Source organism: Pristis pectinata, chromosome 8 (genome assembly GCF_009764475.1).
Source record: "Pristis pectinata isolate sPriPec2 chromosome 8, sPriPec2.1.pri, whole genome shotgun sequence".
Classification (NCBI taxonomy): domain Eukaryota; kingdom Metazoa; phylum Chordata; class Chondrichthyes; order Rhinopristiformes; family Pristidae; genus Pristis; species Pristis pectinata.
In genome coordinates, this window is record NC_067412.1 from 69,856,524 (window position 1) to 69,883,636 (window position 27,113).

The following is a 27,113-nucleotide window of genomic DNA, read 5'->3' on the forward strand; positions in this document are numbered from 1 at the left end:
ACAAATCTCCATACCACAACAAAGTCCATCAGCATTTGGCACATCACTCTCTGTGGACCTGAGCAAATTTAAAGAATGCCAAAAAGCATGAAACCTGTGGAGAATGACTACAACAGTCAGTGAAAATCTATCAGCACCTAACCTACAAATAAATGATGATCCTTTTAAACAGCATTGTTGGTGAGGGGCAGCCAGTTTCCCTGTGCAAGATTAAGGTAGCAGCTGGCTGGCTTTCAGTTCTGAAATGGTATCAGTGGTATCAAGTTGATGATTGACTACCTGCCCAGTCTACATTGCTCAAGTAGCCATTAGCACTACCAACAATTGCTCCCATCAATATTCTCACCAATAGGGCATCTAGCACAGCATGTGCCACCATTGTGTTCACACACAACTTGGACACCTCGTCTAAACTGATTGGCAATACAAAACACCCAATTTCTAGAGTGCAACTTCCACTCATGACACTCACTCAGACTGGAGTGCAACTATTAGGTCAAAGTATGAACTGGGAACTTCTATCATCTTCAAAAACTAGAAGAGAAACACAATTTATGTTAGATAACCATGCATATGGGAAACCTCTGAATTGTTTTGTTTGGGTGTTTTTCTAGAATTTCTTTTTTTATTTAAATTCTTTTTTATATATTCTTTTATATATATATCTATATATATCTATATATATATATAAATTTTATTTTATATATAAAAAGAATTTAAATAAAAAAGGAAATTCTAGAAAAACACCCAAAAACAATTATATATAATTATAATAAAATATAATAATATATGAAAAGTCTATGTATAATAAAATTTCTATATATAATAAAATTCCTTATTTAAATTTCTTAATTTAAAGCATTTTGTGCTAACGCGCTAAGTCCTGAACATTTATTACTGATTAAATAAAGGTGTTTATGAAGTATCAACGGTGGCCCTTTACGATTGACGAAACAAAGAGGTTATTTAAATGTAATCAGAATTGTAGAGATTTTATTGCTAATGCTGTTTAACCTGGAGTTTATGCAAGTTGGGGCAAAGGTGTACCTCATGCTGGCTGTTCTAGTACAGAGAATACGGTTCATGCAATTTCAATCCAGGAAGTAGTGGCGAGCTGCAGTTCTCAAATCAATCAAAATGGCGCTCTTTAAAGGGTTACTTCCTACAGTTTTGCGTTACCATGGTGTTTATCGTCAGGTAAACTTTTTTCAACATTATATGGAAAAGTATTATAAATGTGAAAGTCAGGGTTGTTGTGAATCGAGTGGTTTCACTGAACCTTCCGGGAGGATGCAGCGCAGCCCGGCTCTGATCTCCTTAGTGGAAGTGGTTCAGACCCGAAACCATCCTGAATACGGGGGCTGCTGTGGAATCTGGAGCAACAAACAATCTGCTGGAAGAACTCAGCGGATGGAGAGCATCTTTGGGGGGAAAGGAATTGTCTGTGTTTCAGGTCGAAGGTCCCAGTCCTGATTCAGGGTTTTGACCCGAGACGTCGACAATTCCTTTCTCCGCTGCAGATGCTGCTCAACCCGTTGAGTTCGTCCAGCAGATTGTTTGTTCCTCCATGGATATAACAATTTCCTTGTAAGTTGCAGCACTCTAGATTCTGGCTCCAGTCACAAACCTACCCACATTCCTGACCCCTGGTGTCCCAGACCTTGGCTCCAGACACACACGCTTAAGATCTCAGCTCTGCTCGCGCACCTGGCCCATGGTCCTAACACCCTGAGCTTCCCCACCCCTCAATTTCAACTTCAGCCACACATAGGACTGTTGATACTTCTCTACCTGCCAATACAAGGCATCAAATGCAATTCATCTTATGGCAAAGAGGATTTATCAGACACCACAGGAGAGGGTTCTGGAGGGACAGGCTATGTTTTCCATCACTACCAGTAATACAAAGCTGATATCACGAGTACATAGATCCGTGAATGGTCAATGTGTGACTAACGAGGACCTAGTGTATTTCAATGACACCTTTCATTTTCAGAGAGAAAAAGCCCAGTTTGTTCAATCTCTCCTCATAGTACCACCAACTCCCTCTATCCCAGGAATTAAACTGGTGAATGTTTGTTTTATTCCTTCCATCCCAAGTGTACTTTTCCTTTGGTGGGGAGACCAGACCTGTACATAACATTCCAATTGCATAAGTTGTCTTTAATCCTCTTCAAATGAAGGCCAATGTGCTGTTTGCTTTCTTAACTGCTTGAATGTTATGTTTTGATGATTCATGTGTAAGGACATCCAATTCCCTCTAAATGCCAACACCCTTAAATCTCTCAACTTAAAAAAAATCTTCACCTTTCTCCTTTTTTTCTGCCAAAGTTGATGACCTCATATTTTTCCACAAAACATTCCATCTGCCACATCCTCACTCATTCACCTGGCCATCCAGCTTGACATCATCAACACGTGGACATGTTACATCACCGTAAATTGTGAACAGCCATTGATCCTTTCAGAACCCACTTGCCGCAGTCTCATTTAATCCTACTTTTTGTTTTCCTCAGTCCATGCCAGTTTACCATACCCAATCCTGTGTCCCTGTTTTGTTTAGTAACTTCCTGTGCAACACGGTTTCAAAGGCCTTCTGAAAGTCCAAATGCACCACATCCATTGGTTTGCTCTTGTTTATTCTGCTGGTTACACTCTCAAAAGCCCAATATTTTAGTCAAACATGACTTTCTTTTGATAGTTCGATCCTGGTTCTGCTCAATCCTATTATAATTTTTTGGTGCCAGATACCACTTCTTCAATAATGGATTCTCGCATGTTCCCTACTACTGATGTCAGGCTTTCTGGTCTCTAGTTTCCTGTTTTATTTTTCTTGCCTGTCTCAGATTATGGGCCTACATTTACCACCTGCTAATCTATGGAACCATTCTAGGATCTAAGGAATAACTGTAGAAACCTCTCCCTATGTTCTAGGTTATGAATTAGAAGGGATAACATTACTTTCACCTTTTTGATTATATTTTGTGCCACGCCTGACAACTATATTTTAGTGATCTGTGTACCAGGACACCTATATCTCTTTGGGTCTCCACTTAACCTACTGACATTTCATACTAATTTTTTTTTCTCCCATCTGCTCTGCTTACTGTACTAGAAGCACTGTGTTATTAGCAAACTTGGATTTAGTTTGTACTCATTGCTGAATATAATTATATATACTCTGTCTTTTATTGATTAACCATTCTACGAACTGGGTTGATAATTGGTGTCCAGTTCAATGAACTTTCATTTTAGCTAAAGGGCTGAATTGCTCTTGATCCAGTCTGCATGTGCATCCATCTCTCTTGGGATATACAAAGCCAATCCAACCTTGTGCAGCAATGCAGATCCCATTGTCTGGGTGCTGTGTCGGTTCCGTGAAGTAACCCTAGTGCTGTCAGAAGGCCTTTTCCACTGTTTCTAAATGTCCCTGATTATCAGAGACATTTAGAGACAGCTGGAAATTATAAAATTATCCATTCATTTAAAAACATGTGAGTTGATCAAAATCATTAATATTAATTAATGAAGTTTATTGATATAAACACCTAGATTCAATAAACTTTTTATTGGAGTTTAGTGACCCATACAAATGAATGTGGCCACACTAGATGTGCCAACTATGTTCGGAGGGCCAGATATGGTATATCCAACCCATTGACTCAGGTTTCTATGGAACTGCCCCTGGACAAAATAACAACTTTTAGAAGAGATTTGGACAGGTACATGGATTGGAAAGATTATGGGCCAAACACTGGCAGGCATCTTGGTCGACATGGACCAGTTGGGTCAAAGGGCCTGTTTCCATGCTGTGTGACTCTATGACCATGGAATAAGATTGCATCTGAACTCCAGTGTGCTCTGTACCTCTGTCCTGCAACACCTGAGCACAGACATCTAAAGTGTGCTGATAAGCACACTACTCTGAGTCTTTGTTCTCTGTGGACCAACAGCTAGCCATTAGCCTGATCCAGCTCCTGGGTTTTTAAAATGAAATCACATTGAATGTTTTCTAGAAATCCATGTGATCTATCTTCATAGAAAATACCCTGTCAACTAACTTTGCTACTTCCTCAAAAATTCAAATCGGTTCTTTGGACTGGTTATTCCTTTACAAATTCATGCTGACACATTGATCAACTGAAATTCATCTACATGCTCAGATACACCCTTGGTGTTTGTAGACTGTGGTAATTTCTCTGAAACCAGATAAATACAACTTTAATTGTTGTGTAATCTGTCCCACACATTTTTTTAAAAACAATTCCTTTAAGTATGAGCAATTAGTTTCCTTATTGCAGTGGGAAATCCCTAAATCTGTTTGGATAAGACTTTATTTTACAAGGTAAATGGGCGGGCATGGTAGTGTGGTGGTTAGCATAATGCTTTACAGCGCCAGCAACCCGGGTTCAAATCCAGCCACTGTCTGTAAGGAGTTTGTACATTCTCCCCGTGTCTGTGTGGGTTTCGTCTGGGTGCTCCGGTTTCCTTGCACATGCCAAAGACGTACGGGTTAGGAAGTTGTGGGCATGCTATGTTGGCACCAGAAATAGGGCGACACTTGCGGGCTGCCCCCAGAACACTCTAAGCAAAAGATGTATTTCACTGTGTGTTTTGATGTACATGTGATTAATAAAGAAATCTTACCTATCATTGACAAAGACTAGAGTTGGAGATTATAAACTCAAGGCGGTTGTAGAGATATGTTAGGAAAAGCTCCAGTATCAGAGTCATTGAGTTGTGGAGCACAGAAATGAGCCCGTTGGTCCACCATGTCCATGCCAACCCTTTGCCCATCTGCATTATTCTTATTTGCCCACATTAGGTCTGCATCCTTCTATGCCTTGCCTAGTTAAATGAATGTCTAAATGTCTCTTAAAAATAGTGTTTCTATCTGACTCCACCACCTCATCTGGCTGTAAGTTCCAGATCTCAACCAGTCTCTGTAAATCAAAACTTTCAGTACTTTAGTTAGTACCTTACACTTGATGCTTTTAGGCAAGAAGGAATCCAAAGTGGGTGCTACCTCACAGCTCCAATGACCTGCATTCAGTTCTGACCTCCAGTGCTGTCTGTGTGGAGTTTGCACATTCTCCCTGTGACTGGGTGATCTAATTTCCTCCCACATCCTAAAGATGAGCATGTTGATAGATTAATTGGCCACTGTAAATTGTCCCTAATGTATAAGCATGTGGAAGAACCTGGTAGGAGTTGATGGGAATGTGGGGAGGATAGGTTACAGGGAATGATTGGTTCTGTGAGCCAGCATAGACATGATGGGTCGAAATGGCCTCTTTTTTATCTCATAAGGAAATATAGGGCAGGAATGAATGGTTAGAGATTAGTATAGGTCAGGAGTTGGAGTTATAGACAAGATGAAAATTATGGATACTTACGTAAATTAGTTTATTATTGTCACATGTAAGATAAGAGAAACACACAGTGAAATACATCTTTTGCGTAGTGATTTTGGGGGGCAGCTCGCAAGTGTCACCACGCTTCCGGCGCCAACATAGCATGCCCATAACTTCCTAACGTGTACGTCTTTGGAACGTGGGAGGAAACCGGAGCACCGGGAGGAAACCCACACAGACACGGGGAGAACATACAAAATGCAGAATGAAGTGTTATAGTTACAGAGCAAGTGCAGTGCAGACACAATAAGGTGCAAGGCCATAATGAGGTAGATTATGAGGTCAAGAGTCTATCTTAGCGCACTAGAGTCTTATAACAGTCTTCATCAGTCTTATAACAGTGGGATAGAAGCTCAGAATCAAAATCAGGTTTATTATCACCGACATATGTCGTGAAATTTGTTGTTTTGCAGCAGCAGTACAATGCAGTACAGACATAAAAATCGCTATAATTTACAAAAATAAATAAGCACTGCAAAAGAGGAATAACGAGGTAGTGTTCATGGGTTCATGGACCTCAAGGAGTTGTCAGGCTTTTGTATCTTCTGCCCGATGGGAGGGGGGGAGGGAGAAGAGTGAATGTCCAGGGTGGGTTGGGTCTTTGATAATGTTGGCTGCTTTACCGAGGCAGCGAGAAGTATAGACAGATGTTCCACGTTTGTAAATTTTGTTTTATAATATGTATATTTTATAGACCTTAATCCAGTTAAATTGGAGAAACATTACTTCGCCAGTCCAGATCAAAGGATTAGATCACCTCGTTCTGACAGTAAAGAGCATTGAAGATACTGTTGCCTTCTACTCTAGAACACTGGGAATGCAGATTGTCACTTTCAAGGTAAAGTTACTTTTCAACAGTTTTGCTTGATTGCCATTTGTGCAATTCTAGATTTCTTCTACAGCATTTGTCCCAATGCGGTTAAATATATCTATAACTGAAAAGTCTTTCCAAATTTAGAAAAATTGTTCTCATAATTCTCTCTCAAATTCTTATAAATTTGTCAAATGGTTCACAATCTTACTTGAAAATTTAGTTAAAGCTTAATTTTTCTCTCAAACACATATACCTCCTCTCTTTTGCAGTTTATCAATTAAATTATAGAAACATAGAAAACCTACAGCACAAAACAGGCCCTTTGGCCCACAAAGTTGTGCCGAACATGTCCCTATCTTAGAAATTATGGTCAGATCTGAGTGCCTCTGGCAAGGTCAGCTTTTATTTCTCCATGCCTCATTGCTCTTGAGGTCATGGTGAGCTGCCTTCTAGACTGCTGCTCTCTTTTTGGTGAAGGACTCTCACTATGCTGTTGAATTTTGACTCCGTAATGATGAAGGACCTATGATATGTTTTCAAGTTCAGGTGGTGTGCAACTTGGAACTGAACTTGCAAGTGGTGGTTTTCCCATGCATCTTCAGCCCTTGTCTTTGGTGACAGAGGTTGCAGGTCTGGGAGGTACTGTTGGAGTAGCTTGGTCGAGTATCTGTAGTTCATTTTGGAGATGATATGCACTGTAGTCATTAGGATGAGGCATGAGGTTACCATTCAGTTGGGTTGTTTTATCCTGGATGGCACTGAATTTCTTCAGCCTTGTTGGTACTGCCCTCATTCAGGCAAGTGGAGGGTGTTCTATCATGCTCCTGATTGGTGTCTCGTAGATGATGGAAAGGCTTTGGGATATCAACAGGTAAGTCATTTGCCTCAGGATGCCCAGCTTCTGACCTTCTCTTGTAGTCATGGTATTTATGTGGCTAATCCACTTGAGTTTGGTCAATGGTATCCCCCAGGATATTGATGGTGGGGTCTCAGTGATGGTAATGGCATTGAATGTCAAGGGCAGATGATTAGATTCTCTTTTATTGCAAATGGCCATTGCTGGCACTCTAGTGGCACTAATGTTACTTGCCACTTCCCATGCCAAACTTAGTCTTGCCTGCATACAGGCAGGGGCTGCTTCAGTCAATGAGGATTTGTGAATGGAATTGAACATTGTGCAATCATCAGTGAACAAACCCGCTTCTGACCTTATGATGGAAGGAAGGTGGTTGAGCCTTGGACACTGCTCTGAGGAACTCCAGCAAGGATGTCCTGAGGCTGGGATGATTGATCTTGAACAACCATGGTGATCTTCCTTTCTGTGAGTATGATTCCAACCACTGGAGCATTTTTCTTTGATTCCCATTGAGTTCTGTATTACCGTGCACCTTATACCACACTCAGTCAAATGCTTCCTTGATGTCAAGGGCAATCGTTCTCAGCTCATTTCTGGAATTCAGCTGTTTGATCCATATTTGGACCAAGGCTGTGATGGGGTCAGGAGCTGAATGGTTCTGGCAGAAACCAAACTGGGAATCAGTGAGTAGGTGATTGGTGAGTTAAGAGTCACTAAATAGCGCTGTTGTTAACTTCCAACAATTTGCTGCTGATTGACAGCAATAATTAGCCAGATTGGATCATTCTGCTTTTTGTGAACAGGACATATCTGGGCAATTTTCCATATTATTGGGTGGGGGCCAGTGTCGTATTGGAACGACTTTGCTCAAGGTGCAATTAGTCGTGGAAATGCAGGTCCTCATATGTTCTCTGGCCCATAGGCTTTACTGTATGCAATGCTCTCAGCCATTTCTCATGCCGTGAATAGAGTTTGGCCTCTGTGATCACTGCAATCTCAGGAGAAAGCCGAGATGGATTATCTCTGCAGTACTTCTGGCAGAATATGGTCATGAATGCTTTAGCCTTTTCTTTAGCGCTCACATTCTGGGCCCTGCCATCACTGAAGATGGAAGACCATGATGCAATAACTCATGATCAGTAGGGTAAAACTAACCTGTCTCATGAAGGTCAAAACCCAGCTCACGTTCCCTATTATGTTGGGGTGAACAATCCAACGCTTGGTGAATTCTGCTTCACAATGGTAGGAAGAGCCGACGTGGAAGGATCTGGTCTGGTATGGCAATTCAAATGTGCAGGAACACAAGGAGCTGCAGAGAGTAGTGGACTCTGCCAAATACATCATGGGCACATCCCTCCCCAACATTGGTGGTATCTACAGGAGGCGCGGCCTCAAGAAGGCAATATCCTTCATCAGATCCCCACCATCTGGGTCATGCTATCTTTTTGCAGCTATCATCTAAATACTCTACATCTATAGGTTCCACCCTATCAACTCTCCCTGTCACAAAGAATTTGTCAAACATGATTTACCTTCATAAAATCATGTTGACTAGGTTTGATTATGTTCAGCTTTCCTAACTAAAGAGCTATTTCCTTTCCTTATTTCCCCACCTTCTCTGTTACTGAAAACTAACTTGTTTTTCTTTTTTTCCCAGTTCCGACAGAGGGTTCCAGACCAGAAACATTAACTGTTCCTCTTTCCAGGATGCTACCTGACCTGCTGAGTGTTTCCAGTATTTTCTGTTTTTATTTCAGATTTGCAGTTTTTTTGAGTTTCTGGTCCAAAGATCAATGCAAAGCGGTTCCTTTGGATTGGAAGAGGCAGAAGCTGCGTTTGACCCTGAAACCTTCAGATCTTTTGAAAGTACAAGGGGCTTAACTGCAACATTTGTAAAAGTATCAATTTTTTTGGCTGGAGCAGATAGAGATCACACTCAAACCTCTTCCACCACTTAGTAACATCATGGCTGGATCTGCACCTTGTCCGCTTTCCTATCCAAACTCCTATATGGAAATTCCCAAAGTGTACACAATGATCTTGCTTTGAATATACTCGCAGACCATCAAACAGCACTCTGGGATAAACAATTCCAAAGACCTACAATGTAAGAAAATAGTATTTTATGATCTACCAGTCAACCCCTCTCCGATTCTATTTGGTCTCCATAAGATAATGCCCTTTTACTAAAATGTGGGGACTCTGGGCCTGTTGCTTCCTCATCAAATAATCTCCTCCACCCAGTAATCAACCCAGTGAGTCTATGATGTGATACCTACAATGTAAGTCAATCCTTCCTTGAGAACAGGAACAAAAACTCTATGCAGTCTTCTCAGAAATGCCCTATACAATTGCAGCATTAGATGAGGAAATGAAGTGTCCTGTACAACCCTGTTGTCTTCAATACCTTTGCTATTAATATGCTATGTAAAGAGAAATAACTATCCAGCAAGCCCAACCCTTTCACATAAACAGGTCTCTGGTCCTCACCCTTACATGGTATCAGTTGTTTGTTTAGAGATGGATCTAATTGTACTTTAATCTCATATTTAGGGAACTTCTAACATAACCTTTCCATTTGGGAGAAGGTGACTCACTGATTTTACATCATAAGTTACTGCTTCCTTATTATATCTCCTTCTTTACTACAACAAACCTTAATTTGAATAAAGCAACTTTAGCAACCAGTGAATATTCCAGGATACTTGCATGTTAAATGCTTTTAAAACATAGTCGTCATTGTTTTGTGTCATGTGCCAATTTGTACACAGCAAGATCTCACAAGTAGTAATGGAATATAGCTCCTCCCAGGTTATGAATGCTTGATTTATGTGCCGTCTGTACATATGAACAAGCATTTAGGAGACCAGCAGGATGGATTTGCCAGCTGCTGAGGGGCTGCAGCATCTTCTGCCTTGGAAACTCAGTTCGAGGCAGTACCATTGCAGCCTGCAGACAAATCTGAATTATTGAGTTAAACACCGTGGTTAAACTACATGTTGCCCTTGGTTGCCCGATGTTTTTATTTAAGTATATGGCCAGGTAGCTGCACTTCCAACTTGCGAACTGTTCGAGTTATCCTGTACCTCCCTGGGGAGGACCTGTAATGACTAGACCACCTATTTAAAGTTTTGAATAAGAGATGAATGTTAGGCAAGACAGAAAAGAATTTCCCTGATCCTCATATCTTTAATGTTCACCTGAGAGTATCAACAGGACTGTGATCATGTCCAATAGATAAGACCTCTAACAGTATAGCCCTTCCTGATTGCTCCATTGACAATTCCAACCTAGGTTGCCGAAAGAGCAAGACTTGAACACTAGTTGGCTGAGTGGTGGCTAGCAAGTTATTGAAACTTGATATTTTGGTAAAATGCTTTTTCCAAGAATGCTGGAAATATTTTGTTTGGTGTACTTGCAACAGGGTAATCGCAAAGCACTTTCCTTTGGGAATCAGAAATTCAACTTGCATGAAGTTGGGAAGGAATTTGAGCCAAAAGCACACAAGCCTACAGCAGGATCCATCGATCTTTGTTTAATCACAAGCACACCTATAAGTAAAGTGATTGAACATCTTAAGGTTAGTCAAATACTATTTAATTCATGCATTAAAGGAAATGAGTTCTACGGATGGAGAACCTGATAAAAGGCCTGAAACATGGTTTAAAATTTTAACTAATTGCAGGAACAGGTGTTTAGGAGTATTTTCCCTTAGGCATTAAATTGGAACTGCAGTTCTAGATGGAGCTTTCTTTTTGAGTGGAGATTTTGAAAATAGAACGACTCAAATTACTTGCTTTCTTGATTTCTATTTATATATTAACCGGTGAAAATGGGGGCATGTTGCAAAGTTGCACATTAATGTGAAATGGTTATGAAATATTTGAACATCCCAATAAAATTTGGAAATTTGCCTAGTATTATTCCTTGTATGAAATTTTGCTATGTGAAACCTGATTTAAACTTAAGATGCTTATTTTATACAGAAGTGAAATGCTTTAATAGATGTCTTGTATGGACTATGTCTGCTTTCCATTACCTTCACTTTGGCATATTGCATTAAATTACAGAATTATTCGATGAGCAACTTACACAATAAACACTCTTCATAGTTTGCCATTATCCCTTTGTAGTATCTTTGAAAATAACATGTGTTTCTTAATATTTTTTGTATAGGTTTGTGGAGTTAACGTTGAGGAAGGTCCTATTGAGCGAACTGGGGCAATGGGTCCTATTACCTCAGTCTACTTCAGAGATCCAGACAATAATTTAATTGAAGTTTCCAATTACCATTCTGACCAATAGTAATCACAACAGCAAATATTATTCAAATCTGCACAAGAAACAAACCTACAGGATGAGCTGATTGATCCTTTACGTTTAATAATATGGACACAATTCCGGCATCAACGTGCAATGCAGTAGCACAAGCAAGGATATCAATTTAGAGAAAATGTACATCGTGGCCTACCTATAAGGTGATAGAAAGAGGATAATTTCAATATTTTTCAGCATTTTTATACTTATTGGAGTACAAATATTTTGTGATTACTATACATGGCAAAGGATCAGTAAAGATGTATATGCAAAACCTCATATTCTGAAGATTCATAAATGATCATTATTATTTTACAGTCTTCATTTAAGAAAATTATGATCTATCAATAAATAAGAAATAGATAAATACTCTTGACTTGCACGAGAAGTTAATACACTAGCTCTTTGCTTCTAATATTTGAATTCAGTTCCAATAGATGAGAAGAAAATGTTCCCTCAGGATGATTGTTTTGGCAAATTGAAATGCTCATAAGATTGTTAAATAGGGTAGTCTCTCTATGGAAAGACATTTAGTTCCCTGGGTCACTTGCAAAAGAACAGCAACCAGTAAGCTCATAGGCCTAAAGATTTGTTAGCTGATGTTAAAGAAAATCAAATACTTTTGTAACTGAACCCAGCAGCATACAAATATAATTCTCATCCAGTAGACTTGGCGATGATGGGTCTTCTGCTCCTCTAAACAGATAGTCTGGTATGGCAAGTTACCCTGTAGCTGAGTTTGGGTGGGTCCTGCACTCTTTGGATGCACTGTTGATATTCAGCAGCAGACTGAAGTGGACTGGGGAAACAGGCTAATGACTAGGAACACTTTGATTTGAAAATTTGTTTTTCTTCTAAGTCAAATAGAAAAATAGGGGGCTATGTGGGAGGGAAGGGTTAGATAGATCTTAGAGCAGGGTAAAATGTCGGCACAACATTGTGGGCCGAAGGGCCTGTACTGTGCTGTAGTGTTTTATGTTCAAATATCATCTATTGAAGTTTACTCCTTGAGCATTTAATCTAGGCTATTTACAATGTAATTTGGAAGATCCACTGGATTGTTAGATAATGCAAATGCTTTATTTGAAAGTCGCAATAGAATTAAGATCTCAGTCTGCATTTTATTTTCTGATCTCTGCAATGCATTTCTTATTCACTCTTTTGAGGCGAGCCACTTTCTTAGACCACTGCAGTCTGTGTGAGGTAGGCATTCTTAATAGCGCCAATAGGTAAAGAGCCCTCTATTTTTGACTGAGCAATAACTAAGAGGTAGAAATAAATTTTCAAGTCAAATTAAAACAAAACTTCTGAGTTTTGATGGAGGTAAGGTTATTGAAGCAGCTAAAGCTGAACACTATCCTGAGGAAATGAGGATTCTGGTGCTGAGATGATTGGCCTCCAACAACCACAAGCATCTATTTTCCTACAAGGTAGGAATCCACAGAGTGGAGAGCTTCTCCACATATTCATGATAACTTTCATTTGGGTTCTTTGGTGCCACATTCAACAGTGCCTTAGTGTCACCCAATCCTCTGGGATTCAGTGGTTTTTTATGTTTATATCAAGGCTGTAATGAGATCAGATCTTTGCAGACAATAATCTGCTAACTTGTAAGCAAATGACTGTGGCTAGGTGGTATTATTGATGACATCTTCAATTACTTTGCTGATTGAGACGAGGTTGATGGGCCAGTGATTAGATTTGTCCTGTGTTTTCCTGACAGAGTATACATGAGCAATTTCTCACTTTGTGAGTGGATGCCTGCATTGTTGCTGGAACACATTGATGAGAAGCATGACTTGTTCTGGAGTGTAGTACAGTCAAAAGATTTCAAGGGCCATGGCTTTTTTTGCATCTAGGTGGTCAGCCATCTAGATACATGGGGTAAGTCAAATTAGCATCAGTAATGGAGGTGACTTAAGCTGGTTGCTGAGACTGATCTTTCACTGGTCCCTTCAGGGTGAAAATGTAAATATTCCAGCCTCATCTCACCTGCCATTATTGAGGATGGGGATATTCTTTGGATCTGTTTCTCAATTTAACTGTTTAATTATTCATGACCATTCATGGTGAGGTGTGCTAACACTGCTGAACTTTGATTTGGTCCATTAGTTGTGTGATCACTTAGTCCGTTGCATACCACAGCCACTGACTAGCATGAATATAGTTCTATGTTGTAGCTTTGCCAGTTAGCACCTTGTTTTTAGCTATGCCTGTTGCTGCATATGGAAAGTCCCTCGACTTCCTCATTGAAGCAGGGTAGGTTCTCTGGCTTAACTGTAATGGTACAGTGAGTGATACAACAGTCAGGGTGGAACATAATCCTGCTCCTAGTTCAAAAAAGTGCAGTATTTACCAGCAACAGCTATATGTTGTGATTAATCTAAAAACAATGTAATACTGTACATTCCAGGTATGCAGGTAATGATGGTTTGATTCAGATTTGTGAGACTGACACCTTTGATTTATGCATGATCTCATCACCAAGTAGATGAATTCACATGGGCTCTATTCAAGGAAGCAGTTGAGATGTTTATGCAAATCAAGCTTCCTCAAGTATGTTTAAGCTAGCTGGTTGAAGTACCAACACAACTTCTGAAAACAGGAGAGACAAAACAAGTTGTCAAAATGGAAAACAAGGCAACTAATTTGAAGAATGACTATGAAAATAACGGCTACCTTACAGGAATCCAGGTCCTGAACAAAAATGAATTGGCAGAGGCTGTTCAGAACTATTCAGCTTTAGAGCAGAAATTTGGTAAGTAAGGATTTTAGTCTCATTCATCCAGTGGACATATATTCAACAGTTTATATGCACTGTAAGAACAGGCAATGCAATAAACCATTTTATCTTGCATTTCCAATTTTATTCTTGTGTTTTGATCATATTTACTATAAGAACAGAATTCTTTAAAACTTAAACTTTCTTAATTACTTCTGTTGTATGTGTTCCAGGTAAAGTACATGTCCAGTACAACCTTCACAATATTACATTTGGAGTACACATGGGTGATGGATTTAGCTACACATCCTCGGGTGCTCCAAACCATCACTGCTGCTTTGGGTCCTAACATCATTCTTCTTGACTCTCGGTTTATCTGTAAGTATCCAGCCTTGGATGTCCCTCATGAAAATAATGTTGCCCCATTTGTTGCCTGGCATCAGGACATCAGGTGCGTCAGGGATTGCAGTGCAGAAACAAAAAGACTGGAACATACTTTTCTAAGTAGAACTATTCGTAACTGTTATCAAACTTAACTTCCTGCTGTTCTTTATCTGCAGGTATTGGGGGTTTGAAGGAGGTTCTGTGGCATCTGTATGGTTGGCCCTTGACGATGTTGACCAGGAAAATGGAGTCCTGCAAGTTATTCCAGGTTAAATTTAAAGACTTTTATTTACATTTTTCATTGCTTGGGTTGATAAATAAGAATTTTGCCACTCAGGTTTTTGTCAGGCAGTTCAATGATGTCTGAGCTGAACTTCATTTGCACTTATCTGGCTTTGTTCCATATCCTTTGATTTCCCTGGATAACAAACTCAGTTTTAAAAATGTGACTTGGAATTCACAGCTTTTCAGATAAATGATCCAAAGTGAATTTCTGCCTTTGAAAATTATCTCTCATATTTTCCTCACTTAGTCTATTTTGGCTTGTTTTCACACCTACACTGTGCGTCCTACTTTAATGCTAACTGCAAACTTGAATATACAACTATCTGGAGGAAAAACAATTGGCCAGTTGGAGAAGACTCCCTTTATCCCTGCTCTTTGTGTCCAACTTTTAAACTTATGACATAAAGTTATCTCCAGTTCTGTGCCATCCAAATTCATGTACACAACAGTTTAGATCACGTAGCCCAATGGCCTTCTCAAAAATGTCATTTCCTGACAGACTCTTCAAAACCTGATCACTTGATCAAGTTTTGCTTGTTTAAGTGCCAAGTTGCACTTTCCAGGAAAGGATTCCAGTAATTTCCCTAAAAGTGATAGTACAATTCTGTGAATCCTGGAAATGGGAAACGAAAACTGAAAATAGCAGAAATACGCAGCAAGTCAGGCAACATTTGTGAAAAGAGAAACAGAGTTAACACTTTGGGTTGATGACCTCTCATCAGAGCTTTTCTTCATATTTTTCTAAGATACTGCACTTGGTCTATGGTTACCTGTTCCCTCCCCACCCTGCCTCCCCCCCACCCACCTTCCTTTTTCAATAATGGAGTGTGAATTGCAATTTTTCAATCCAATCAAACCTTGGAGATCAAAAGAATTAGAATTATTTTCTAAAGGGCTAATATTATGCTCAATGATATTTTCAGGAAGCCACAAGCAAGGGTTACTAGAACATCGAACAAGTGCAGTTGCTGGGAATATGTTGACATCCAATCAGGAAATTCCTGAGCACTTGATTGAAGGAGAGAAGGCTATTCCATGTCCTCTCAAAGCAGGAGAAATGTCGGTGAGTAGAATTCAAGAATCAAAAATACAAATAATTTAGGTGGAAGATTTACAAATTTTCCACCATACATTTAAATTTTATAACCTATTTTTCTAAAAAAAAATTCAGGTCCACGATGGTTTGACGGTTCACTTCGGTGAACCCAACTTTTCAAACAGACGTAGGTGTGGCTTTGTGATCCGTTATGTCCCCACCACTGCTTATCCTGTTGACGTAAGTATTTAACTGCACTCTTTAAAAAAAAACGTGAAATAATCTTCACTTCTCAATAATCTGTATTTTCATTATATTTGTTAACCTGAAATCCTTATCAATCTACATACTGTAATTGAAGGTTAACCTCTGAGACACTGATGTGGCAATTCAAGAGAAAAGCCAGTGTACCCATGGACCTTAAATACAATCTCCAAACCCACTTCATTCTATTCTCATTGCTCCTTGCCCATTTTGAGAAGTGGCCCAAATGAAACTCAACTGCATGACTGAGCCTCTTTTCCTTGTCAACTGATTTAAGCAGAAATACTAACAGTCAGGAACCCAAAGGAAGGGTTAATACCCCAATCATCATTTGATATTGCAAAAGGGCAGTACCATTGGAAAAATGAGATAGAAATGCTAAATGTTAAATTAGGTTAGCTAGGTTTGATGGGGAACATGGAAGCCTGCAATTAACACTTGAACATTGGAACAAATCCCAAGTAATGAAACATCAAGTGATCATAAATCCATGAATAAAACAAACCAGATTAGACAAGGCTAATCAAATTATTGGTTCACATCTGATTCATGAGCCAGTACCCATATGTGTCTGTGCAATGTGCATTTGCACTAAACATCTTGTTAGATGTAATTAATAATGCTGATTCTTGCTTTTTTCTCAGGATCCAGACAGGCCTCGTTCTTTCCCTGCCACAGTACTGGTAGCAGGAGAAGACAAGTTCAAACACTTTAAAGACCATGCACCAAGTACCTTTACCAAAACATTTTGAAAATGTTACAGCATTGTCAAGTGATTACTGTTTAAATTTTGTAACTATTCAAACATTTGCTGTAAATCTATTTGTTGTCTCTCAACTGGAGAATCATTAATATTTATGGATAAGAGTTAAGAATTGAAGTCTTGTTATTGATATACGAAGTTGTGATTTTCTACAAATTATAGAACTGCATACAAATAGTTAATAAAAATATTCTGGATATGGTAATGTGATTGTTGTCAGCTTTCTCAAATCTGAAGTTTTGCACAATTTATATGGTCTTAGTGGAACCTGCTCCAGGAAATAATGTCTGCCAATCCCTTAGGAAACCCAATGCAGATATTCCTGGAAAATATATATGGTCAACATGTGCTCACTTATCATAGCACTGCCTGCTGATAATGTCATGTCCCACAGAAGTTTGAGGGAGTTTGTGGAGTCCCAACCCATGGCTCTATCTGAGTCATCATTGGTCTTTTAAAGCAAGCAGAGTTTTTGCTCTCTACAAGGCAGTTGAAAATCTCTCAGAAAAACAGAGACCTACCTCATTGGCTTAGAAGTATTTTGTAGAACTTTAGAATAAAAACAGAAAATACTAGAAGCAGGCAGCAAATGTGGAAAGAGAAACAGAGTTAATGTTTCAATTTGAAGACCCTTCATCAGAACAGAGCAGTCATGAGGTAGGGTCTTCGAACTGAAATATTAACTGTTTCTCTTTTCACAGGTTCTGCCTGACTTGCTGAGTGTTTCGAGCATTTTATTTTGATTTCATATTTACACTGTCTGCAGTTTTTTGTCTCATTTTAATTTTGTGCAGAACTTAATCTGCTGCCTTTTTCAGTGTAACTAGGTTGACTAATCAAAGCTAAATCTCACACTACATTAAACAATAATGTTTGTCAAGCACCATGATTTTTGACAACCAAGTGCCATTGCTGAGAACGTGGATTGGTTGGTGCCAGTTTTGTAGACACCAGTTATGCAAAATTCAATTATATCTGGAGTATCGACAAGTAATTCCAGATGAAATTGCGAAAATCACAAATTTGGACACAGACTTCTGGTCTCGAACCACTTTAAAAACCTAACATTTTCCCAGTGTCAGGTGCACATTTAAAGATATCACTGGTTGTTTACCACATGCTTATGCTTATACCAATATAAATTGGAGCTCAAAGCTCCACACAATGACCATCACAGAACCGTTGCAGTAGAATGAGAATTCCCCACTGTTATTAAAAGGAACCCTGTGCTGATATTGGAGAACCTGACTAGACACTTCAGAATTTACTGCAGACTGCTTAGACACCTTCCAAAATCAATAGGAGTGTCCTTAAACCAACAATAAGTGTTTTATCCCAAATTTAGTTGCTGAGTGATACATTCAATAGATGCATCAGTAGTCTCAGCAGATTTAGGATAATGATTTTTGCCCCTGCAAACGGAGTGATTTAGTTCTCACCATCACCTTTCAGGCAATAATGGTGTTCTAGGGGAATGAAATGGGAAGCCTCTTCTGATATCCTACAGAGGCAAAACAGAAGATAGTTGTACCTACTCCCAAAAAAGCCCTTATGGTAATATAGCAGCACAAGTGGTAATGAAGATGTCCATTTTTGATCATATCAAAGGAGACATAGCAATCACAATGAAGCATTGTTAGTGAACATATGTGGCAGAAACAGTGTGGCTTCTGCTCATGAGTTGGTTTGTGCCTCTTTTCCTCATGAAGAGACAATGAACTCACAAGGCCTTACCTCCTGTATACATGGATTCCTTTCCATTCCTTCCAGTCCTATCCTAAATGAGATGAAGGTCATTGAGAAACCTTATCATTTGTAGGCCAGACCTTTGTATGGTAATGGAGGTATTAAAATGTCAATGGTGTGGTAAGGTATGGTGTCACACAAGAAATTCTGCAGATGCTGGAATCTGGAGCAATACACAAATAGTTCTGGAGGAAATCAGCAGGTCAGGCAGCATCCATGGAGGGAAGTAAACAGGTGACATTTCGGGCTGAGACCCTTCATCAAGACTGGAAAGGAAGAGGGCAGAAGCCAGAATAAGAAGGTAGGGGGAGGGGAAGGAGTACATGCAGGCAGGGGATAGGTGAGTTCAGGTGATAAGCGCGTTCAGGTGAGAGGGGGGAGGTAGGTGAGTGGGGGAGGGGGAGAAGATGTAATAAGCTGAGAGGTGATAGGTGGAAGAGGCCAAGGGCTGAAGAAGAAGGAATCCAGTAGGAGAGGGCAGTGGACCATGGAATAAAGGATGGGGGAGGGGAGGAGAGGAGATGGCAGGTCATCAGGGTGGCGGAAGGGAGCCATGGGAATAAGGGAAGACTTGGTGGGGTGGGAGGTGGGGGGAGAAAAAGACTTGGGGGTGGGGGGGGTTACCAGAAGTTAGAGAAATCAATGTTAAGGCCAGCAGATTGGAGATGCCCAAGGTGAAATATGAGGTGCTGTTGCTCCGACCTGCGCCTGGCCTCAACGTGGCAGTAGAGGAGGCCATGGATAGACATGTCAGTATGGGAATGGGATGTGGAAGTGAAGTGGGTGGCCACCAGGAGGTCCTGGCTGTTGCAGCGGATGGAGCGAAGGTGCTTGACAAAGCGGTCACCCAATCTGCGTCAGGTCTCACCAATGTACAGGAGGCCACACCGAGAGCACTGGATGCAATAAATGACACCCTCATTCACAGGTGAAGCGCTGCCTCACCTGGAAGGATTGTTTGAGACCCTGAATGGTGGTGAGGGAGGAGTTGTAGGGACAGGTGTGGCACTTGGTGTGGTTGCAGGCATAAGTGCCCGGGGTTATCGGTGGAGAGGGCCAAGCGAACAAGGGAGTCGGGGAGAGAGGGGGTGAGGGGAAGATGTGCCTGGCGGTAGGATCCCGTTGGAGGTGGCGGAAGTCGCGGACAATGATACGTTGGATGCGGAGGCTCGTGGGGTGCTAGGTGAGGACAAGGGGATCCCTGTCCCTGTTATGTCGGTAGAGGGAGGGGGTGATGGCAGACATGTGGGAAGTGAAGGAGTTACGGGTAAGGGCAGCATTGATGGTGATGGAAGGGAATCCCCAGTCACTGAAAAAGGAGGACATCTCTGATGTCCTAGAATGGAAAGCCACATCATGGGAACAGATGCAGCGGAGGTGGAGGAACTGAGAGAAGGGGATGGTGTCCTTACAAGTGACAAGGTGGGAAGAGGTGTAGTCAAGGTAACTGTGGGAGTAAGAGGGTTTGTAGAAGATGTCTGTGGTTAATCTGTCTCCAGGGATGGAGACAGAGAGATCCAGAAAGGGGAGAGAGGTGTCGGAGATGGACCAAGTGAATCTGAGGGCAGAGTGGAAGTTGGAGACAAAGTTGATGTTGGAGTGTGTGTGTGTGTGTGTGTGTGTGTGTGTGTGTGTGTGTGTGTGTGTGTGTGTGTGTGTGTGTGTGTGTGTTTTAAGAACAAAACATTTTTACCATTTCAGGGATTCTCATTCCTAGAGGAAACAACTGTAACCAGCTCCTGCCAGGCTCTTCAGATGGTGACTCTGGCAGCTCTCCTGTATAGATTCTCCTCTTAAAGCTCTGGCACACAAGACCTATCAGCTGCCACAAATTTCATGGATAAGGACTTTAAAGTAAATCACAGAGCTGTCTCCCTCTCCTCAGCAGCCTCTCTCTCCTTAAAGGCAGCCATAATTATGTGTTACTGCTGCCTGCTGCCGTGAAAAGTATATCTTTGAGGCAAAGTCTTGTCAGCACTGTTCTGTGGAGGGCAGTCCTAATGGCAATCACACATCTCCCACTTCCACACATCTTTCTGAGTATAAACCACTCTAATATGTTCCAAATGTTCTTTCGAGCAATTTTGTGTTTTTTTTGATGCAAACTTAATTTGGCATCAGTGTTAAATACAACAATCTTTCATTGCACCAAGCAGATGAAATCCAATTTTCAGACATGTTCCATTTATTTGAATTTTATTTCTTCAGACCAGTATAACTGGAGGTCAAGATAAATAGAATAAAACTGAACATTTTCAACCATCCTTTCTGTTTAAAACTTATCCACTTTTGGTCAATAAGGATTGGGTAAAACAATGCACTCACACAATCTACAAGGTAATTAAAACAAGCTCTTTGTTGCTAATGTAATTTGTGATTCAAATACTTCTTGGACTCACAGTCTTTTAGAGGCAGTGAACATGAGAAGTTGGTTTCCTTGTAATAGTTTGCTAAGCAGCAGGGAGGATTTCTGTCAGGTTATAATGCCCTATCACTAACTTGCTGAAATTTTCTGAAACATTTGCACAGACAGGTTCATGGTTCTAAATCTTCTGGGACCCACTTTAGAAAGGCACCAAAAACCCATGCTGGGGTTACGGTGAGTGATTAACCTGCATCCATTTAATAAAAATTTGTTCTGCTCACTCATTTACATTTGAATTTACAGCTATTGATGGTATTATTGATTGGATTACCACCTTAAGAAAGAGAAGCCAAATTTCAGTGGACTAGTTAAAAATAACTTGCATGTCATAAAGGGGAGATGTGATATAGCTGCAGTAAGACTGGAAAATTTTGCAGAGATTATGACTCGTCAAAAGACCCATGACTCAACACGAAGATTTTCTGTTACTGGATTGGAGGTCTGGAAGGAAGAAATTGGGAATAGAAGGGTACTCCTGTATCTGCAGAGAACCAGGAGATATTAACAAAGATACTCAGAAGGGAATGTTATCTACATGAGGTGCTCCCTCAAAGAAGGCAATATCTGTCATCAAAGATCCCCACCATCCAGGCCATGCCATCTTCTACCATCTGCAGAGAACCAGGAGATATTGACAAAGATACTCAGAAGGAAATAGTCAATATACAGGTCAATGAAAAGAGTCAAGCCCTAAGAACCTGAATGTAGCACCACAAGAAGTTGAACGAAGTTATCCAAGCTCAAGGTTAGTCAATGTGTCATCAAATGCCGTGGGCTTCCAGCACGTTACTCACCTGAAAATTCTTACTTACGATATTACTCTCCTACCCATAACTTCTTTCAATTAGGACTTGTATCTAATATTCATGGGTTAGTCTTACATGTTTTGCACTGTTGGAAGGTTCACACCCACATCTTACAGCTTGCAAATGTTAGCAGCAACTACGATAGGTACACCATCCAGACATATTCCATTCACATGTTCTTGCTAGTGGCAAAATAATAGAAACTATCTAGTGGAGAACAGACACGCCATCTAGAAAGTTCAGCTGAGGGCTTTAGCATGGCAGTCTTCAGCAGAAGGCTGAAGGCTTTGCACAATGAAAATGCTATAGTGCATTGCCAGATTTGCCAAAATGTCTATAATGGAATGCACATGTAGAAAATGAAATGGACACCAACGATGGTCCTGTGAATCACTCTGAATGAGAATCCTCAGCTGAGAAAACATCAAGATTTTGGATGACATTTGGAAGCTTTGGAGTGGAAGGTAGTATTATCAGGATAGATGCAAGGAAGATGAAGAAACTAGGAGTATGAAATAAAGGATATACAGTGATGGGAATGGGAGGCAAGGTAATCAAGGCATCAAGAGGAATCAGTGAGCTTAAAGTGTATACTGGCGGTTAGCCTATAACAGAAACAGAGCTTCTACATTTGTGGAAAAGGATAGGAGATTCAGAGATGGACTATGTGAAACCAAGACTGGAAATACATTACAGCCTTTCAAACCATGAACCAAACAATTTATCTCTGCTTATAACCCACAGCAGAAAATTCATCCACTTTAAACCTCTCAGGCTAATTTGCCTGAGAAACTGTGAGAAATTTCTATCCTCAAACAACTACTGTATATTGGAAGAAATAAGCTTCATAAATTTAAAATAAAAGAAACTGCAGGTGCTGGAAATCTAAAATAAAAACTGAAAATGCTGGAAACATTCAGCAGGTCAGGCCATATCTGTGGGAAGAGAAACAGAGTTAACATTTCAAGTCACAGCCTCTTCTCCAGCTTCATAAATTGATTGATCCGTTTCGCCTTAGTGTTGTGCTGCCTTATGTTTTACAATTGGAAGATCATCAGCAGTGATCTTGAAAATTTAATGGATTTGCCTCCTACAGGTTATTCAAGTACAAAACCTTCCCGAAACATGTTTCAACCTAAGTAGGCATTTTCTTTGTACATAGGCTTGGGCTGGCAGTTCAAGTACCATACTTCGGAAAACAAAACAGGAGGTCAGGTAATCAGGAGTTGCCATCAATCTAAAATAAGAATGTACTAAATATTTCCAGCGAAATAAATAAAACTAAACACTGTGCTCAAGGTCATGATTTTTAAAAATGTGATCCTGACATTTTTCAGTAATATTTCTCATACCTTCTCATCTCAAAGGTCAGTGGCATGAATCCAAAATATATTATAGAAATTATGGTTCTTGATCGTACCTTTTAATAATTAGCTACATCTTCTTCCAAACATGTCACATCCAGTGTGGGTAGAGTGAATTACCAATCTCACCGGTTTGAGATTTGTTAATTATTGACACACTGGTTTTATTTGTATTAAATGCAAAGGGATAAGCACAGGTGGAAGAGAAGGAAGAGAAGGCCTGATAAACTACAGATCTGATGGTCAGTGTTTCAGTCTACCATAAAAAAAGAATGAGGTACTTTAAATGCAAATAAGGAAATGATATGTGCGTCCCTGATTAAATTTCTTGGAAACTTATGCAATGTAGGCAAGAATAAATCGAAACCCTTCAGTGAGTCCCAAATGAAATGTATTGTGGATGTTTACCAATGCCAATTTAAACTGTGATATGCATCAATATGTCTTCATTAATCTGATTAATCTTTAATGTTATTTAGCTGGAGTTAGCTATTAATAACAATTTAAGTACCTTTTCATTAAGAGACATGGTGCATGATGCTGCTGTTCGACAATAAATATATTTGCAGGTGGTCTAATTTGAAGATGGATCACCTAGCTGCAAATTACCATAACAGATCAACCTGTCAATGTGCTGAATGACTCTACTGTAATAAAATGTCATTCACTATTACTGACACACAGAAAAATGCAAAGTTGTAATATGATATTTGGATTCTGCTCACTTCCCATGCTTTACAAGGTTCCATTTGGGAAACCAGAAATACGAGACAAACTAGAAATATGAGACAATGGTCAGAAATGGTACTCCTGACATTGCTGTTACTGATTGAACTCAAACCTCACTACACTTAACATTTCAAGCAATCTGTACAGCCCCAATCTGGCAGGATCTACTGAATAAGTTAGAGAAAAAAATTGTCCTAAAAGCAGCAGATCCTAGATCTTAGATCCTAGAGACTGGTGCTAACCTCACTGGAAGTTTGTTGAAGGTGAGGTGCTACAGTGTGGTGAGGAAGAACAAGAAACATGAGAGGGCAATGATGTAGCCTGTTGTAGGCTTGTTGGTTGAGTGGGAACATGGCTTGCATGCCATTATGGAGCAAATTTCTAGGGACAGCTGAATTTAAAGAGAGTGTTCCACAGTCCCTCCCAATAGAGGGAGTCAAGGGCATCAGTGAGGTCAAAAAGGCCATGTTTTGTGGCTGATTTTGGTCCCTGAACTTCTGAATAGACAGAATTCACCTTGTGATTCAGGGAATAGCTCCTTGTCCACTGGAGGAGGCAGTTAAGGAAGACCCCTGTGATGACTTTCCCTGTGGTAGATATCAGGGAGACCCCTGTGCAGTTATCATAGTTGGACTTGTCCCTAATCTTGAAGATGGTCATAGTTACAGCATCTCCAAGGTCCCCAGTCATATCCTCCCCTTCCCAGATGTGGACGATGAGCTTGTGCACTTGTAACTGAAGTTCTCCACCAACTGAGTTACACACCTTGAGTGGAGATACTGTCTGCTCCTGAAACCTTGTTATTTTGTTAGTTGGGATATGGCCTTTCCAACTTCTTGTTAGTGAGGACTGGTTCACCACCCTCCATCAATAGAGACTCATGATGATACTCTGGAAAACATGGAGCACTGTTCCAGTGCAGTGCATTGACACAGCTGGTAGAGCCACTGCCTCAGAGCTCCAGTGACCCAGGTTCAATCCTGACCTCCAGTGCTTCCTGTTGAAGTTTACATGTTCTTACTGTGATGGTCTGGGTTTTCTCCAGATGCTCCAGTTTCCTCCCAAATTCCAAAGATATTCAGGTTCGTATGTTAATTGGCCACTGTATATTGCCCCTAATAGGCGAGTGGTGGAATATGGGAAAGTTGAGAAGGATGTGGTTGAATAAGATCGAATTAGTGTAAATAGGTGCTTGATGGTTGCTGCAGAGTTTGTTTTTCTAAAATTATATTTTATTCATAATATACTTTACAATATACTTCATTGTACCATCAGTTTAATATATTCTCTTATAATGCATCATCACCAGTCATATTTAGATAAGATTTCTTTATTAGTTACACGTACATCGAAACACAGTGAAATGCATCTTTGCGTAGGGTGTTCTGGGGGCAACCCGCAAGTGTCGCCACGCTTCCGGTGCCAACATAGCAAATGATGAAACCATGAAGCATCCATAAGGCTGTTATACAGGGCCCAGCCCTGTTTTTCTATTACTTCAAAAATAAATTTTAGTCATAATGGAGAAATATATACAAGTACTAAAAAAACACAGAGCATGGCTCTTTACATTTGCAGTGCCTTTCAGTCTATACATTCACAGTGATAACTGCTCTATACATTGGTAGTGTTCACACATGTGTATATAGCACCATTGCCACTCATATGGCCTCCTGGGATAATACACACTTCAAGTGTTTGACAGGCTTCTACCCCAGACTTGGCCCCTCAATGTCTAGTAGGAAAGGGCCCTAGACTGCTACCCTTCCACCCCACCAAGGACCCATCCCTGGTGGGCATGGAATTGGTGCGTCAAAAGTTTTAATTCCCTGTTGTATCACGGTGGTTCTATAACTTCCCATATCTTGACTGCCACTTCTTGGCAAAGGCAAACATTGGTGATAAAATCCACCATCTCCTTCAAAGCCCCTACACAAGCTTTGAGGAAAGCAATGTTTAAAGATCAAGACATCCAGACCTAGCACAAAACTCATGGTCTAGTGGGCAATAATGATCCCTTCCTACTTGCCTGTTTCTGAGACCTGCACCACCTTAGGCAACTACCTCAAGGCACTTGAAAGATATCACCAACACTGTCTCTGCAGAATACTCCAAATTCATTGAAAGGGTAAATGAACCAACACCAGTGCCCTTTCCCATTTCAATATTCCCTGAATTGAGGCCTTAATTACAGTCTGTTGGCTCCATTAGGCAGGCCGCAACATACAAATACCTACATAAGACTCCCAAAATAGGCACCCTATATCAAGTTCTGTCAAGGTAAGGGACTTCCAGGCAAAGAGAGGAAAAGATTCAGGGATTTGCTCACAACTTCCTTGGAAAGAAAAATGCAACAACCCCACCAATTCTTCAACTTCACTGAGTAAATGGCAGAAGGAGTGTCTCATCTCAGAAATTATCCTCTTGTCTGCCTTGTGAGGCACCTCCTCTTCCATCCATGAAGATCTCATACATTGGCCACTTCAGTCACCTCAGAATTGACAAAACCACTAGTTTTCTTCAATCTTGAGGCACTGCTTAGGAAGAAACCACAATTCTTAAAGGGTTCAATAGGGTAGAAATAGGAAGAATGTTTCCCCTGGCCATGATGTTCAGAACTTGGGGTCACAGTCTCATAATAAGGATCGATTATTCAGGTTTGGGATGAGGAGAAAATTCTTCAGTCAGAGCCTGGTGAATCTTTGGAATTCCCTGTCTGGAAGGCAATGGTGGTTCAGTCATTGTTTGCATTCACAACAGAGATCAAGAGAATTCTGGATATTGGAGAAATCAAGGGAAAAGGGGATAGTGCAGATAAATGGTGTTGAGGTAGAAGATCAGTCAGGATCTTACTGAATGATGCATTAGGCTTGAGGGGCCAAATAACTTAATCCTGCTCCTAGTTCCTACCTTATTTCATAATGGTTCACAGACTGACAATACAAGAAGAAAACAAGACCTCAAAAGGCTGCATGTCCTCTCCCGCCTCATTTGAATGGCTGCCTTTACTCTCACAGTGGATGGAGATCAGCCTCCATAGGATTGGAATCTCCACCTGTCTCTGCATTTACAACAGCACAGTAATATAATTACCTGTGCAGAAGCCCTTGCTGAGGACTTTCAATAATGACAGCAAATCAGAGTGTCATATTCTGTAGTGAAATGCCTTTAACTTGAGGTCAAAAATT

The 27,113-nt window shown here is 40.4% G+C and overlaps 2 protein-coding genes across 2 annotated transcripts; both read left to right on the plus strand.

Annotated features, from left to right (window-relative positions):
- Window positions 1-1,115: 1,115 nt before the first annotated feature.
- On the plus strand, window positions 1,116-12,234 carry glod5 (glyoxalase domain containing 5). Its single transcript, XM_052021966.1, has 4 exons — window positions 1,116-1,197; window positions 6,109-6,252; window positions 10,509-10,664; window positions 11,261-12,234. The coding sequence occupies exons 1-4, from the start codon at window positions 1,138-1,140 to the stop codon at window positions 11,387-11,389; spliced, it is 489 nt and encodes a 162-aa protein (XP_051877926.1). The 5' UTR covers window positions 1,116-1,137; the 3' UTR covers window positions 11,390-12,234.
- A 105-nt stretch (window positions 12,235-12,339) lies between these two features.
- zgc:174917 (uncharacterized protein LOC565650 homolog) lies at window positions 12,340-16,999 on the plus strand. The gene is given in 7 exon segments (XM_052021995.1): window positions 12,340-14,159; window positions 14,357-14,388; window positions 14,390-14,574; window positions 14,684-14,775; window positions 15,716-15,855; window positions 15,964-16,068; window positions 16,737-16,999. Coding segments are annotated over 7 exon segments (792 nt in total). The 5' UTR covers window positions 12,340-14,029; the 3' UTR covers window positions 16,845-16,999.
- The last annotated feature ends 10,114 nt before the right edge of the window (window positions 17,000-27,113 follow it).

What these genes read in the sequence shown, in the direction of transcription:
- glod5 (XM_052021966.1), top strand. Translation starts at nt 1,138, where the DNA reads ATGGCGCTCTTTAAAGGGTTACTTCCTACAGTTTTGCGTTACCATGGT. An exon ending in ACCATGGTGTTTATCGTCAG is followed by an intron (nt 1,198 to 6,108) that starts GTAAACTTTTTT and finishes TATATTTTATAG; the next exon opens with ACCTTAATCCAGTTAAATTG. An exon ending in TGCAGATTGTCACTTTCAAG is followed by an intron (nt 6,253 to 10,508) that starts GTAAAGTTACTT and finishes TACTTGCAACAG; the next exon opens with GGTAATCGCAAAGCACTTTC.